Source organism: Alosa alosa, chromosome 10 (genome assembly GCF_017589495.1).
Source record: "Alosa alosa isolate M-15738 ecotype Scorff River chromosome 10, AALO_Geno_1.1, whole genome shotgun sequence".
Lineage (NCBI taxonomy): Eukaryota > Metazoa > Chordata > Actinopteri > Clupeiformes > Clupeidae > Alosa > Alosa alosa.
The window spans coordinates 14,475,610-14,493,003 of record NC_063198.1 but is presented as its reverse complement, the minus strand read 5'-3'; the positions used below and the strand labels follow the sequence as shown (position 1 = coordinate 14,493,003).

At 39.1% G+C, this 17,394-nt stretch overlaps 2 protein-coding genes across 3 annotated transcripts; both read right to left on the bottom strand.

Annotated features, from left to right (window-relative positions):
- Positions 1-1,141: 1,141 nt before the first annotated feature.
- Positions 1,142-3,288, bottom strand: ube2c (ubiquitin-conjugating enzyme E2C). Its single transcript, XM_048255857.1, has 7 exons — positions 3,164-3,288; positions 2,333-2,441; positions 2,163-2,190; positions 1,952-2,038; positions 1,595-1,799; positions 1,430-1,489; positions 1,142-1,328 (listed from the first exon to the last, which is right to left on the bottom strand). The coding sequence occupies exons 2-7, from the start codon at positions 2,431-2,433 to the stop codon at positions 1,291-1,293; spliced, it is 519 nt and encodes a 172-aa protein (XP_048111814.1). The 5' UTR covers positions 2,434-2,441; positions 3,164-3,288; the 3' UTR covers positions 1,142-1,290.
- A 268-nt stretch (positions 3,289-3,556) lies between these two features.
- Positions 3,557-17,101, bottom strand: LOC125302585 (deoxynucleotidyltransferase terminal-interacting protein 1). 2 transcript variants are annotated; one of them, XM_048255855.1, is made up of 13 exons: positions 16,598-17,101; positions 16,035-16,105; positions 10,249-10,345; positions 6,528-6,626; positions 6,359-6,424; positions 6,059-6,115; positions 5,909-5,970; positions 5,774-5,819; positions 5,621-5,679; positions 5,088-5,148; positions 4,897-4,968; positions 4,741-4,796; positions 3,557-4,626 (listed from the first exon to the last, which is right to left on the bottom strand). In XM_048255855.1, exons 1-13 carry the CDS (start codon positions 16,673-16,675, stop codon positions 4,518-4,520), a joined length of 933 nt encoding a protein of 310 aa, XP_048111812.1. In that variant the 5' UTR covers positions 16,676-17,101; the 3' UTR covers positions 3,557-4,517. The 2 variants fall into 2 exon arrangements, with proteins under 2 accessions (XP_048111812.1, XP_048111813.1); XM_048255856.1 differs by having other exon boundaries at positions 16,610-17,101.
- Positions 17,102-17,394: the final 293 nt, after the last annotated feature.

Genomic DNA, 17,394 nt, shown 5'->3' with positions numbered 1-17,394 from the left:
CCTTGAAGACAACGTTGGGGGCTTAAAACACCAAGAAACTATAAGCATACAGTACTGTGCAAAAGTCTGACACCTTACATGTTTTGTTCCAGCAATGCTACAAGGACCATATTGTTTATTTCTCACTCCTTTAATTAAAATATGACCAGAGAACACAAGAAATATGTAGAGTAGGCCATTGAAATACACATAAAATGTCATTTTCGTTCTGTATCTGTCCAATTTCAGTCTCAAGCTACCATTAGATTTTTTGTTTTAGCAGTGTTATAATGACCAATCAACCAAGGGCAAAATTCTTGATGCAGCCGTCGTTCCCCACACAGGCCATTGATGGGCATGTCTGGCCTGCCAGAAGCTGCTGGTAGATACTATGATGGGGATCTCAAGATCAGCTGCTGACTTGACCATGACTCCCCCTAATACTGACGCTGCAGTGTCAGGTGCATTTTGGCAGGATGCAAAGTGGAGGAGCCACCTGAAAAGTACTGTACATCTCCCGTGACCCTCCTCATTGTATTCCCAGGTGTCAGCTTGCCTCATCAAGGTTCTTTGAATAGAATCCTTTTACACTTTAGATAAGCAATGAACTCTTCCAACTTTTCAATAAGGTCTTTGAGCTGTCAAAGTGTCAGCATCTCCTTCCCACCGCTGATACCAATGTCTCAGAGCCAGAACCAGTACCAACTGGCTTCAGCTTCCCCCTTGTGAGATTGGTCATTATAACACTGCAAAAACAAGCAATCAAATAGATGCAAAAGACTAGAACCTTGTTTTTCATATTCCATTCTTTTTCTGGTTGAATTCTAAAAAAAAGACAATGAGAAATAAACATACAGTATATGGTCATCATAACATTGCTAAACAAATCTAATGGGTGCCACTTCTGCACAATACTGTATATATTCAGTATATCAGCAGCTTAGTGCTTGTTCCAGACATTTTAGTAAAGAAAATGAATATACAATACAGAAAACAGAATGAAATAATGGCAGATGTTTGGACAAAAGATTAATGCATATTTATACTTGTAAATTTTTTTAAGTTTTAAAAATACAAGGTTTTAAACATTCTTAAGTAATTTATAAGAGGGGGCTGACCAACACTACTTATCACTCCACATAAGTTGACAAAAGCAACCAAATGTAACCAATAATTTTATTCACAGTTTAACATAAAAGTATAGTACAGACAAAACACCCGACAATTCCTTTACATAATTAGAAGACAAGACAGGAAAGAAAGAAAGACAGAAGTATAATACAGGAAACAAATGAGGAAACCAGATTGTCGTTAATTCTTGTAGGTCGAATGTAAATGGGTCTTGAATGCTAAAGAGAGTATGAGAGAGGGGGACATTCTGTAAATATAGACAAAATTCTTTTCATTCAACAGTATAAACTCCAATACAGCAAACTACCCCTAAACTCACCTTCCTGATCAGCCCAAAGCCCAGCTGCTACAGCATTCATTGGACTATCATTGTTTGGTTCTAGAGATGTAGGGAGGAAAAGGACACATTTTAGGAGATGTAGGGAAGACAATGTAGCACACAGATTTATTTGACTCACATGCGTGCGCACACACACAAACTAACCTCCGAGCAAACTCTGAATCGATAGCAGTATGGATCGAACATCATACAAGGCCGACCATTTCTCCTTCAGGATGTCCAAACAGATATAACCATTTTCATCAACGTTTGGGTGGAAACACGGCGTGACGAATTTTACAGTGGGTGCTTTGTACGGGTAACCACTGGGGAACTCTAGTGATAACTTGTATCTCAGACCTTCATAAACCTGTTTGTTGGATACAATAATGAAAACTGGTTATAAAATGTTTCAGCAGCACATACAATATTTCAGGAAAAAACTATGACCACTCGGAACCAAAACCTGAATGTTATGTAATAAACTATAAACAAAACTGAGAAAATAACGTTTAAACTCACCGTTCCTTGCGCGCCATCTATTGTACCAATCCATTTAAAAAGGTTGTCACTCTCTGGAAAAGCAGAGATCCCCTTATCTCCAGACATCTACAGACAAAAGGATTAAAAGTAAAAAAAATAAAAATAAAAAAAATAGTACATGAAATGAGACATTATAGGACTAATAACTTCCAAAAGTCACACAGCTGATGGTGTCTCTCTTTAGACTCACCATTAATGTCATCAACTCCTGCTGAAGCCTACAGGTGGGGGTGGAAACAAGAATCTATTTATCTCATCGGCCTTTACATTGATAAACATAAGTGCCACGGACTAAAATCCACCTACATTTAGTGCTAGCCAAAAACTACTCATAGAACAAGGATTAAACCTCGACATTACCTTTTAGAAACAGAGCCCTTTAGTGCATTTACGCTTGTTTCGTTGCCTTTCAATGCTGCTGCGGATGAGGCTGCGGCTGGATCCCTGTTCTGAGAAGCCATTGCTTGATCTATTGTGATATAGTTGTAACGTTATTGTCATTGCATTATCGTTACATTGCACCACATACAGAAAGTCATTAAGTCACTTAAGAGTCTAGAGACTGACATAATCTGACTAAAACGTTACTAACAGAAATGACAGGACAAAGGAGAGAAATCATTGGGTGCTTTACAACCACGTATGCTAACGTTATAGAGAGCATCTCTCTGCTGCCGGCACCAAAGGACAGACAGTTAGGGTAAGTTAGCATATAATTTATCGATAACTTAAATGAGAAATATATCAGTGCGTTTCAGCCACTCTGACAGCTATCTAGAAATGCTATGCCATCAGACATAACTCAGCTAACGTTAACGTTACGCCACTCTACCTTCAGCTAAAGAATTGCTAGCAGTTGCATAAACCAATGTTAACGTTAAAACCCATTTATGGTTAAGTCTTGATGTCTATTATAGATCTAATTAACTTAATCTACAATGACATCGGTGTTAAAACAGAGGACTAAGTAACGTTTGACTGTAGATTTTTAGCGTTAGTGCTACGCAGAAACGGTCTGAGTGTTTGCAAATGTGGGCTTGGTGTAGAAGCTAGCATTCTATCGATAAGTTGTAAGTTAGCAATAGCTACGTTAAAGACACATCAACATAGCAATGATAACAAGGGTAAGCAGTTCAATTATATGTTTCAGTAATAACTGAAAAACAAACGATAGATTCACACGAGCCTTACCTGCTGTTGCTGCCTTTTGGCTTTAAATGTTGAAATGAGTTCATGCGGTGAAATTTTCAAATTATATCCCGCCCCCTCTGTTTAAATTCTTTTCCTTTACACAGCTTCCCAGCCTTAGCTACTCTGGCAGCCAATCATGGATCATGATTGGAAAACACTGAGAACTCTTGACAACCATTGAAAGATGCGCATCCAATGAAACTTTGATTTAATTGGATGACTTGCTTAAGTTGGGCGTGTCTTTAACCGTTAGTTTATACGTCACCAGAAAACGTCACTTTCAAATTCAGGAAGTTGAACGAGCACTTTTAAATTCAGGAAGTTAAACCAGCACAAGAAAAATAAATTAAAATACATTTTCATCCAAGATAATAAAAATAGAACGACTGCCAGCAATATAAAACAAAATATTTAATAGTATTGCAAAATCGTTCACATTTCTTTGTTTTTTTTTTTTCTTTTTACAATTTGCATTTGTAAAGATATTCATAAAACTATGAAGCAGTTCTCACATTATATTTCAAAACACAAAACAGACTACACTACTGAAACATTGTGTGAGGGAAAAAAAACTGTTATCAGTCATTTTATAACATCAGTTACTGACATTTAGACATTAGCTAGGGACAGTTGCAAGTATAAAATTCCCTTTTCATTCATGAGTGACACATACACAAATAAAATAACTTACAGAGTGAATTGACATACACACCTGTGTGAGCAAAATATAGTTCTAAAAAATATTTTCCTTAACATATTCAATATTAAACTAAACACAGTAAGGTGTTACACCCGGTGGCACCAGATGTTTGTAAAAACTAATGATGTACACAGGCTGTATAAAGCACTGGCAAGCAAAATAACACACAAGCACCCTAACACTCTCCATTTACAGGACTTGTGTAAGGCATCTTTGCAAGTTCACAAGTGGCTGCCTGATTCGATTCCAATCAATCATTTTTTATAAAAGATAAACTATAATTTGACATGGTACCTGAGGAACTATGATCTAATGTTGATTATAAAAAAGGTGCCTTTTTGTGTATTTCCTAATAAAGCACATATGAAAATGTGTCAATATTATGTGTCAAAATCTGTGTCTGAAACTACATCATAGCAATTATTACAGCAACGAGACCAATGGAAAACAAACACCGCACACATTTATTGTTTTTAAAAAGTCTCGAGGCATCAGTCAGTACGCAGGCTGACTGAAAAGGAGAGCCTTGGACATTAAGGCTGTGAAATGTTTCCCCTGCTTTGGGAAAATTTACTGCTATGATTGGAATACATGTGAAAACTAGTTGTCAAGCTTTTTCTTTTGACTTTGTGACCTTTGGCCCAGTCCTCGATATTAGTCCTTCTCTGACCTCTGGGAGTCCATTGCTTTCTGCATCTTTTCAATCATCCATATTGGCACCACAAATGGCTTCAACTCATCCATCTTTAGGTCAGGACAATCTCTAAGGAGTGACAGAAAACATTAATAAGCACTACTGAGATAGTTGAATAGCTCTTGGTAAATTCCCCCAAAAACATTTATAAAACAATTATCAGAAGTGTTAAACTTTGCATACTTATAGTCATCACTGATGGCAAGATCTTGAACATCCTCTTCAATAAGGAGGTAGGCCTTCAAAAATAAAACAAGAATGAAATGAATGAGAGGTTTACAATTTACAAATCTAAACACACAGACACACACACACAATAACCTCATAAGACTGTCTCACCATTTTTCCACCAGTTGCCTTCATATGCTGTTTCTCTGCAAGCCAGTGCTTATCTTGGGCATCTGCAGCATACTGCAAGGAAATGCGCGTGTTCAGTCATAAGTTGGCATTGATTTGGACTGAAGCATTGGCTTCGTCTTAGCTGAATGGCTGACTATATTTTGTGATGTTTGATGACATTGCATTTGTACCTTAAAGAGGTCTGCATGTTTGATGTAAATCCTTCCTCTTGTGCCTCCCATTCCTAAAGCCCTGGAGAAAAACATAGTTAAATGTGCAGTCAGCGATCACACACGATTTCAAGCCTATACATTTTTTTTTCTGTCACATTCAGTGAACATCTCTTGATCCGCTAGCTACCGCATCCTGTGAGTACAATGTAAAAAACCTAGTCTCTGTAGGCAGCCCAGGATTGAAAACTGGAAACAAAGTGGGGGCCGCCTGTCCCCCAAACAAAAACAAAACACTGTGTGGAGTTTCTCTGGGAATACTGATGGGAGGGGTGAGCTATCTCTCTGGTGTGTTTTGTTTGATCCTTGGCTAACATACAATGTACATGTTGTATTGGACAAAAGTGTCTGCAAAGATATTTAAATATCAACATGAACATAGACAAACGTAAAGTCATGCGCAATCGCTGACAGCACCTTTAAGCAGTCTCGATCACACAAAAATGAAACTATAAAATTGAGGAGGTGGTGTAAATTTGTCAATTTGAACCTACTTGTTTGCCCTTGACCCTAATACAAATGTGCTCTTCTCGTTAAGTCTGGAAGGATCCCACTGTAAATGTTAGGAATGAAGATGTTATAATCAGACAGCAAGAAATATAGTTATTACGACATAGATCATTTATAAAAAGTGACTGAAAAGTGACCTTTGGTCCTTCCCGCTTGACAGCCTCAGAAGCCTTAGGTTTTGCCCTAAAACAAAACAGATGTCATGTCCCATTAGTTTGCTGTTAAAATAGCCAGTGATTTTTCAGGGCAACAGGCATAATGGTCACACTCACGGGGTGCTGAATTGGACTGGTCTGTCATAGGGGATGGCAGGTCCTGGGGGTCGCCCTTTCCGCTGCAAACAAAAATGTCAACATGATAGATAAAGACACCAATACAAGCACCAGTATAGTATGGAAATCTGGATAGTGAGATAATTTTACCTTTTTTGGCACAGGGCTTCCCCTCTGACTAGAATCATCCTCCATCTGTCTAGCTCTCTATATAGAATTGGAAATTGATATAGTATATGTTTAGTAAACCCAGAGCAGTGTTTGCAAAGAGTTTCCCTTTGATTTAGGATCTTAATCTCAAATAACTATAAACAGTTAATTAATAGTAATAGCTAATTACCAGGAATTGCAAAACACAATTATACAACAATTGTATGCCTGTAAAAAGTCAAAGCAGACTGCTCTAAAAAAAAATCTGAAGTTTTTCAAGTCATCATCCTCAAAGATCACCTTGACAGGGGGCTCGACACCTGGTCTATTGGTCGTTTTCTCTCCTTCAGGAAAGAGACGCTTTGCCTATATAGAGAGTCAGAGCATAAGTAACGACTTCTGTTCACATGACATTCAAATTCAAATGCATCATTCACTTTTCAAAGAGTTATACAAGTGCAACTCTTACGTGTTCGAGACAATTTCTGCAAGCCTCCTTGATCAGCTGATCAGTCTGGACCTCTTCACCAATGTTTTCTTTTACATTAACAGCACCCTTTTCAAAGAACTAATGAGACACACAAGAGTTCTTTTGTTAGCCAAAAACACCAATGCATAGTGACCAGACAAAACAATATTTATCATCATCCTCTGTATTTGACACATACCATAGTTTGCCAAATTGGGAATAGCAAATAACCTGTGTCGCTATGGTGCACTTGCTTTTTAATCTCATGTGAAACTTTTACCATATTTCTCGGTTCAGAGAAAAGCAAAGAGCTACAGAACCACTTGAATCCAGGTGAACCTTTATGTGTCTCAAAGTCTCAAACTGCCCACTAAATTCAATAGATGACACTTATTTTGGGAATGTATAATACATATCAATACATCAGAACATCATAATGTTATGTTTTGTAAGTTTAAATTTTCTAAAACACTAATCATTTTTAGTTACATGCAAAAATTTGTGGCAGACAGTGGCTGACTTTGTGTTGCTGAAACCCTCAACCTGTAGACAGCAGTGCTTTACCAGCAGTTATCTATCTGTTATCATTCCTTCTCTCCAAATACAGATCCCATTCATGCCCTGACTGCACAAAAACAGGTTGCACTGAAAAAAACTGTTCTTACTATTTCTTAGTGTTATGCATATGGTAGTGAGTTCTTCATGATAGTTTTCCTAATACAGTACACTGCCTTGCTCATACTATTGCAATACTCTGAATTGTAATCATGTAGATATGTGGACCATTGCCAGATTCTTGCCAACACAAAGGCCTACATATACAGTATTTTTAGGATGGTCACACCAGAACATTGTATTATCCATGTCTATTTATGGTTCCTATGGCTGAAAACCAACTTAAAAAAAAGAATAAGAAAAGTGAACATCAGACGAATACTGTACAAGCATTACAGAAAGATGTGACACAGCAAAGAACTAGAAACTGGATGTCGAAATGCAATTGACTCTTCCAGAAGTCCCGCCCTCCTTAGTCACTATTGCTATGCTTTCGCACCCTGCACGTCTATTACATAGGGGGAGAACCGGGACTTGTGAAATGTCAAGACATCGTGCCACACTGAAAGCTAATATTTTGTCACTAGCAACTAGTGTTGTCACGATACCAAAATTATGACTTCGATACGATACCTGCCATAAATATCACGATGCTCGATACTGAAACGATACTACGGCGAAATCCTAAGATATCTGGAAAAAAAAGGACTCATACCTCCTCCAAGTGTATTGAGTCATTTGTGTTGAATTCGGTGCACTTTTGTAGTTTGCAGGTCAATTCTGGGTTCTAAACTTCTAAACTTTCTACATAATTGTTATTTTTTATAGTCAGTAAAATAGTAGGCCTACTTTGTATGACTAAGTCCTTTATTGTTTGTTATAGTTCATTTACATTGTGTTGTGTTTTGGCAATAAAGTAGCTTTAAAGAAGCCCTATGCAGGTCTGGTTATTCCTTCGCTGTTTCTGGGTTTTCGCCTGATTTGGGCTCGCATTTTTCACGACATAGCTCCCCCTGCAGCTTTGGTAGCTCACAATAAAACGGTCGAGCAAACACATTGTTCAAGAGACTATCAAATCACATTACAAAAACGAAGTTCACCCAAGGGTAGGCTACTTTCAATTTCAACAGCAAAAAAGCCAAGTCGGAGTCCGTTTTGCAGTCTTCTTAGAAACTACAATCTGACTACATTTTCGAGTATTTCCGCCGAGTTACATCCGGATGTGTTCGGACCGCGACCAGAAAGTTGTTTCTTTGATAACATGATTTGCTCACGTAAAAATAACCCGCTATTATTATTAGGACTCAACACGCAACAAATTGCAGTCTACATGCCATGACAAATATTACTAATAGTACTGACCGAACATGAAATAGATTGTTTACAAGTTATGGTAATGTTATTCTGGCGTGAACATTGCGCTTTCATCACGTTAGCATAATTACAGCTCGTTATGTCTCGTCAAAATGATTACAGCTCTTTTTGTCACGTCAAAATTCATTGATGAAGGATGGTTCAATTTATCCCAGAGAACCATACTCGTTTCACTTAGGCTAGACTAAAACAGAAGAGAAGAACTTGGCACTAACCATATAGTCGTGTTTTCTATATTCGTTAACCTGTCGTTCTTTGAACTCTTTAAAATTTTTGGGATATGTCTGCGAGGTGTTTAGCCAAGTTCCATGCGTAGCCTACTGCTTTTAAATGACTTTGAAACATATTTTACAAACAGGCCTCTGTGTACCTGATGGCTTGAATTCACTATTCGGGATGTATCCGACATAGTTCCAGATTTCACCTTTTGTTCTATCCACAAGGCCGAGGACTGTCGGGAAAGACTATGTTGACGTTGCCTGCGCACTCACTCACTCAGAGCTGCCTGCTTGACACGCCCACTTGCCTAGATGCGTGCAAGGAGCAGTGAGAGCAGCAGTTCACAGACACAGAACGTTATTATTTTAACAAAGTATCGATTCTAAAAACGTCGGAAATCGTATCGTTTTTTGCGTGAAGGCATCGTGATACCTTTTTAGTATCGATACACCGTGCAACACTACTAGCAACCTACATCTGTCAAATACAGTTGCATTTTCAGCTCTGAACAAAACCGTTATTTAAGCAGAAGATGAATGTGCATGTTGTTTTCGTCTCTCCTGACCAGTATGAATGAAACGTAATAGGGGACGAAAGGAACATACAGTTTAAGCTATGTACTTCCCACAACTTCAATATTTGACAACATATCATGATTGGTACTTGAAATAGGTGTTATATTAGATAGATTACTGACAGGCTATACGTCTTGGTGAATGTCTGTTAACAACTTTTTGCCGTCATCGTGAAGCGTGTATCTGGCGGTTATGGAAATATCATACAATATGCCATTTTTAATAGTTAGAACAATACCTGTTCCAAATTATATCATGTTTCTATAGTGCAACATGCTATTTCACTGTGTTTTTACATGGTTTAGGGCACCACACATCCAAATAAGTGCCCTTAATGACCCACAGGCAGTCAGTTTTGATAGGTTAACATGGCAAAACTCGCTTGCCAGGCCTCCCATGCCTAGTTACGGATTGCTAAGCCCCGATTGGCCTGTGGCGGTTTTGGGGCGTGGCTTTGGAAGGGTCAATTCTAAGTTGACACAGTGAATTGCTGTAACTACTATGAGATCAGAGATGGTTAATAAGTTTGCAGTAGTATGCAGAACTGGTAGCAGAACCATGGAAAGAAGGCAGGCAAGCACACACACGACCAGTGGAGATAGGTGTCAGGTGTTAGTTTTTAGTTTCTGAGGACGATTACTAAAAAGAGCTGTAAAGGACTTGTCTAAGACTGTTGAAAATGCAAGCCAGTGGTTATAGCTGAGGAGCACAGAGTACTTGAGGTCATTGTTATGACCCATTTTGACTCAGATATATGTGAAATCCTGTTGCTGTGTTTCTAAGGTGGTTCTGGTTGATGTCTCTGTTTGGCATCCTAGACCCCTCCAAACTCATGATGGGTTGGGCCATGTAACATACACCACCGTTAAAATTTTTCGAGTCATGCTGTGTAATGTGAAATAGGCTTGATTGGCCACTGTGGGAAATCCCCTTCTTACAGCACAATAAATTAAACACCATACCTGTCTGAAATTCAGGTTACTTAAACATCCACTGACCTTCATATATTTCCTGAAGACCGCCAAAATGTCCTCATTGAAGCTGGGCTGCAGAACAGTTCTCAGGAGATCCATGGATATAACTGGATCAGTGTAACTACAGGAGTGGAACAGCACAACAATTATTTTCATTGTATTATAAGTGCATTGTTTTCCTACAGCATAGAACAGAGGTTCTAACTGGTTAAAGGTGCCGTCCTCTACTGTAAACCGATATTTCAACGATGGACAACCAAAGGAACCTTTAGCTTAACTGTGTATGAATGCTATTTGAAAAGTCTAAATTCTATCCCTGGCTGTAGGCACACAGTAACCATTCTGCTACTGACATTTACACAAGGTGCCCTGAGATTTGCAGCTATGTCAAGTCTGGGTCCATGAGGACACTTAATGTAACAATAGCCACAAGTAGCGTACCTTGCAGCTGTAGCATTACATTAAGTAATTTTTTGCTTGATCATTTATTTTGATTTATAAACCGCTATCAAAGTCCTTTTAGGCAAGTCCCTCCACTCGGCGGCCATATTGCAACGCTTTTTGGCCACTTATCGGGCATCTATTTTGGGTACAACTGTGCATGTGCAATGCTCCACAAATCACGACACACCAACCTCGCTCCAGCTGCGAGATCAAAACACATGATTGGCACGATGTATTCACAACATACCACAAGATTGGCACAATGTATTCACGTCAACTTTTGGCGGCAGAAGGGGAGGAAAATGTGTAGAGGACTGCCATGTTTGCATTACGAACTAACCCCATACACTTCTATGGGAGATTCTTTGAGTGTTGTGTCTCCTCATTAGAAAGCCTCTGCCACTATGTCTTATTTTAAATGAACAGGAAGAAAGGGGAGGGAACTGTTCACCTTGGGATATACAAAACCTCACGCATTCTGCTACCTTTGCCCACAGGCTCCAAACAAACATGCACAGATACCCGACCCATCTCTCAAAAGATGCTCACATGTTCACATAGGACACTCCTGTGCTTCATTGGTCCTGCCTCCTCGTTTCTAGTCTCTTATGCCAGCAATTGACGATCACAAGCCCCGCCCATCGAACACAGATGAGCCAATGGCGGTTCAGTAGCTCCGTGCAGGCAGACACACTCCGACAGCTTCAACTTACGGCTCCATAGAAATGCATTGGGAGCAGCTGATTTTTGTCAGGTTTTATGGGATTTTATATTTATATTTATTGATGCGAGTTGAAAAGGACGGCTAAATGACGTGTATGGGATTAGGGCAACACCAATACACAGAATAATGGCTTTCAATCTTGATTATGCTTTCTGTAATTATATTAAATTAGAATTAAATTCTATCCTCCCAGCTCTCCCCATTTTAAGCAAAGGGTTAACTTACTCCTTAGCAAACTGTAGATTAGGCTACACAGCTAACTCAATGTAAGTAAGATAAACAAGAATGTTTATTGTTCTCAGCATTGCCAGCATTATGTATAATATGGTTGTCACTTTGAGGAGACTTGTAGATAAGTAACGTTAGCATACTTAGCTAATCACTGCTAATGTGCTAACATCATCACGTCAGAAAAGCATAGGGCTGTTCACGGTAGTGTAACATTTATTCACCATGAATTAATAAAGTGGAAGTAGCTCTGCAATGTAGGCTATGTTTCTGTTTATTTGCAGTACCATGTTCCTTACACGACATGACCCAGTGCCCTTGTAGTATGCTTGCAAGTCTATCTAGCACAGCTAATATTAATATCAGTGAATCACACTCGCTTCCTGTCAAAATCTGTCACCCAACAAAGCCAGATTTGATTTTTTATGCATGTTTTTCCATGTCATACTGGAGTCTTTCGACGGATTCTAAATGAAATCAGGTTTGTGGCGCTCCTAAAGAGCCTCTTGGGATGTCATTTTTACAGACACACTACAGCTAGAATCTACCTAACTCTGGTCCGGTTTTCGAACTAGCAACAGTAACTTCGCGAAGGGTCAATTAGAAAAATGGGACATCCTGGTACATGATGACGTCACATCTTTTTAGGGTTGGGCACCGAAACACGGTTCTAATATGGCACCGGTGCCGACGCAAACGGTAGTAACTGCATCAAATAACAACGTGGATTTCGATGCCTCATTTCGGTGCTTAAATAGCGTTTAAAAAAAAATTATATATATATATATATATATATATATATATATATATATATATATATATATATATATATATATATATATATATATATATATATATATATATATATGAGGCATCACTGCATGTCATGCGCCATCTCTAACGTCTTGCTCTGATAGCAACACATCCAGATACAGTTAGCTAACATATGATAAACACTGGATGTATAAACCAGAGGGGTGCACCACATAGGCGGGACAGTGTTTGACAGCTTGCGTGAGCCCAAGTAGCTTACTTTAAAGCGATATCATGAGCTCCTGTCAAAATCTAGCAGTGGGCCTAACTACACACAAGCAAAAGGCTATGAAACAACATCAACAGTAGGCTAGCCTACACGTTACACAATATCTTTGCTAATGCGCTAACTTAGCCTGGCGGGCCATCCTATATCATTGAAATGTATAGTCTGGAATCGAACCATTTACCTCGCTTAATCCAAGGGGCGGGCAGAGAATTGTCTTTCAAACTGCCTAGGCATGCAATAGGCCAGCGCTCCTGACCATATCCGTATCCGGGTCGGCAAAACGGCAAATACATCCTTCTTCGAAAGGAATTACTTAAGTGCATTGTGTTGCTCAACTTTCAAAGAAAAGCACAAGTCCAACTCCTCCAAAGTTGACACCAATGCCGATTCAAACAACCGCTCTTCGTTAGCCATAGCCACCTTCCTTGTTGTTCACCGTCACAGGACTGTGGTTATCCTGTTAAGCCCGCCTTAAGACTCTCTAACAAAATAGAGCGCTGTGATTGGATGAAGTCCACGGCGTCAGCCAATAGAAATCCCTATGGTTTGATACTAGACGTACAGGCTGAGCAAATTAATTTGCCGCCGCTAGGGTGCGTCTAGATTTCTAGGCTAGCACTAACTGACATTTATTTGAAATGTTATCAGCTAAGTTGTAAGGTGAAAACTTTATTTCACGGTGTGTTAAACAACATAATGGCATGATATTAATCTTTCATGTGCATGAGGCCCATATAGCATCACAAGGAATATGAAGATCATGTTAAAAGTTAGCTGGCAAAAACATAAATATGTAGGTTACATTACCTGATGTCACTGAGCTGTCAAAAAGGCTACGAAACCATCTCCGTACGTTATCGCTAATTAAACTCAGCTGACTGGTGTTAGCGTATAGCCATAGTTGCTGTTAAAATGCCTACTAGGCTAGCGCTGGGAATCTAAACACTTCAACACCGACATGTAGCCCAACATGTTCAAAACCACTGCGTGGGTTAAGACATGCATTTGGGAACACACTGAATTAACTGGAAAGTAGAGTCCCTGTTAGATTAGCTTGCTTGCAAATGCCGTTGTCCATGACCTGGCAGTTTTATGGCAAGCGGTTTTAACATACCTTATGACAAATCGCCTACACTGGGTAAACTTGAAAGCAGAGCTTACCATTGTGTGTGCATGCATGGCAAGCTGTTTTAACATTTAAATGTATTATTCGTAGGAGCAATGAGATATTGATAGTAAATTGAATATAACAGTTCAATTTCATGTTCAAATTTGTCTTATCAATAATAAAAAAAGCAATTCATGCTTTAGACCATTTTAATTTAAAACATTTTAAAAACAAAGTACCGGTTCAGGCACCGTTTTAAAAGTATCGATTTAGCACCAGTATCGGAAAAAACCCAAACGATACCCAACCCTACATCTCTTACAATTTCTGAACACGAGAGGTGCATTCTCTTGCAAGGGTCCTCTCTCCAGTTTGTGGCCTGGAAATCGTTCAAGGAGGATGTCTCGTTTGTCTAATTGCTGCCAAAGGAGATAAGGAACTAGGAGTGAAGAGAGAGGACTGATAGGTGAGAAAGCAGAGAAGGATCCTGTACAAAAGTGTTTTCTGTAATGCACTACGTAGTGGTCCAAGGTGAAAATCCCCCTCTCCTTACTTCACATCTGTCAACAGCCAGCTCAATCAGACCAGGAAAAGATCTTCATATGTTTGAAAAATCAAACACTACGCGTCTGACTGTAACTTTCAAAGTTGATGTGATATGTTCCTTGATTCCTCCAATGTTGTTGTATTCCTTCTTATTCTCCTTCACATTTTATTTAGCGAGAGTGACTAGGATGTACAATGGACAGAAGGGTCAACTAATTAAATAATTAAGATGAATGTTCACAAGGTGGTGAACCGAAGCGAGGACATACAAAGCATGTGAATAGTGGGATGTGATACACCATGTATGACATCTTCGAAGATTCACTGGGCTGGGCTTATAAGGCCTTTATTGCTACAATGGGTTGGCTTGTTTTTTTTTTTTTTATGTGCAAAGTCTGAAACCCTATTCAGGAATCAACCCTTAAACCATAGGGCCAAATGCTAGGAAAGGTTCCTTTATCCTTCAATGGTGCACAGCCACCCTACCATTGTTCTACTAATGTTCTAGGGCAGAAACGATTACTTGAGTAACCGTTTCAGTAACTCGAACAATTCGATTACAAAAAACGATTGAGGAAAATTCTCTGCCTCGAAGCTTTGTTTAATTCCTATTAGCTATTAGCTCAGGAATTATTGTTTCACACAGATTGTTATTACTAAGTTGGCGCGATGATAGAGAGCCAAGAAATCGTCCGTAAAAGGCAGGGAATGATTTTGGGATCATTCCAAACTTAGAAAAGAAGACAAGGTGCAATGTGTCCACTGCAAAGCAGAACTGGCATACAACAACAGCACGTCAACGATGATTCAACATCTGAGCCAGTTCATCAGCCCACCAAGTGTAGCCGACACAAGGCAACGTAAACATTGATGTTAGTTTATTTAATGTTTTAGCTAGTTAGAACGTACAGTATTTGTAGCGGCTGTAGCCTAATGTCATGAGTAGATATGATAAGTTGTGGAAACTTTAAGTAGTAAACTAACTCATGTAAAATTACAAGTGAGCAATACACCAAAAAAAAACACACACACTCATCCAGTCTCTCTCTCAAATAAAATAACTGCAGTACTTCAGTGTCAAAACTGCCGTTTTGGAGGATATATTTGCAGTATTTTGGACATACCCAGATAGCAAAGAGCTGGCGGACCACCTGTCTGCCCACTGGGGGCAGATTTGGCAGTCCGCTGGCGGGTTGCAGACAAATTGCCCAATATTTTGCCACTGTTGGTCTAAAAATCTTTTAATTTGTACAGTTATAGTCCATATACCATTTTATTAACTTTTCTTAATATTCATGACAACTTAAATTTAAAGAGATGGTGGTCCAACGGCAAACCACAAGTGGCATGCCACTGGCAGCATACCACCAGCGGTCCACTATCTGCCAATCTGATTTTGCTATCTGGGTGATTGCCTACTGTACTGAGGAATGCAGTATTTTGGTCATGAAAATGCTACTGTACTGCACTGTACTGTAGTATACTTCGAAAAACTGCATTTTTTTTTGTAAGCGAGGTTATTTGGTAGTAATGGTAAATGCTGCAGATGCACAAATATACATAAAACAGAAATTAATTTACTTTGAAGTGACTAGGACTAGTTTACAGCATGACATTTGTTGTGCATATTAATACATTGCAAAATTATGTTTTATCCGATTACTCGAAGGAATCGATAGCTGCAGTCCTATGTAGTTAAAATAATTTTGTAAACTTACCTTACAGTCATCTGTGATCGTCGACCTCTGCGGTGAACCTGTCTGTGTTTTATCATTATGTTCCATGGATTCTAAAACACACAAAAAAGTCACAAAGACAGACAAATCAATCATAAGCTACATGTATCTGTTGACACGCATTTGTCAGTTGACTTCACTAGTTCCTACGGCACACACAAACGGGTAGAACTAGCTCCAGTCAGTGGCACTACATCATCTGTAGCCTAACGTTACCCACGGGTACCATCTTATTCAGAAAACATTACAGGTAGAGATTATACTTTATCATTTTATATATATACACCATATAGGAAGTAGGAAAACGACATTTTCCAAGGCAACAAAAACCTAGCACAAATTATCGGATAAGAAAGCGCTAACGTTACCTCCCAGGCGATACGAATAGGAATAGGAAGACCACCTCAGGACTTTAACTGGGTTGCAAGCTAAGAGTTAACTGCCATTGCCCAAAGCCTATCTACAACCTTTTTCTGTAGGTTTCAGCTTTCTTTGATAGCAAGCAGTTGTCATCGAGCAAAAGCTTTTTGACAATGGACACATACCATTGATTGTACCTGATGCTCCGTGGCATCTTGTTGAAGCCAGTCTCTGCTGCGACCTTCACTTCGATGAGCACCCATCTCAAAATCGAAATTTACTTGATAACCACACAAATGGACAAAGTTACAGATACCTTTTTTCTGTATTCACAGGACTAACGTTATAGTTGGTTTAGGTCTAAAAACTCGATCGATTTGACGCCTCACGTTAGCTATCCGAGGTTGGCTAACGTTAACGTATGTGACGTTATCTAGCCTAGCACTACAGCTAAACAGGTAAGATTGCTTGAACTTATGCAGTCGTTGAACCCAAATGATTTCAAAATTTCAGCACGTTTTCTGTAAAATATCAACTTCCTCTATGTCTGTCGTACAAACGATGCTACTTCTTTCCCGACCCAAAAATTCAACACAAAAAGTAATCCACCTCCGCATCACACTGTCAACTTGTTGGGGGTGGAGAATTTCACATTTAGCCGTCTAGATTGCCCGATGTTGCAGATTGTTAACATTATTCAATAATATTTACAACGCCACCTTGTGTTACGGAGTATGAACATGGGTTACCACATCGAAATCGTAGAAGTTGGGCGTGTCGAGATGACGTGTTTATGCAGACAGGCCAAGCGGCCATCTTTGTAGTGTCTTGCTCATCAATTCAAAATTTGGAAGGAATTTTATTTGTGGGGTTTTTATTGTTGTACTTATTAAATTTGGTAATTTTTCACCATAATAATATGATTTTTAAATATACACAGAAAATGTTTTGCATAGCTTTGCATGACAGGCTTGAGAACTCA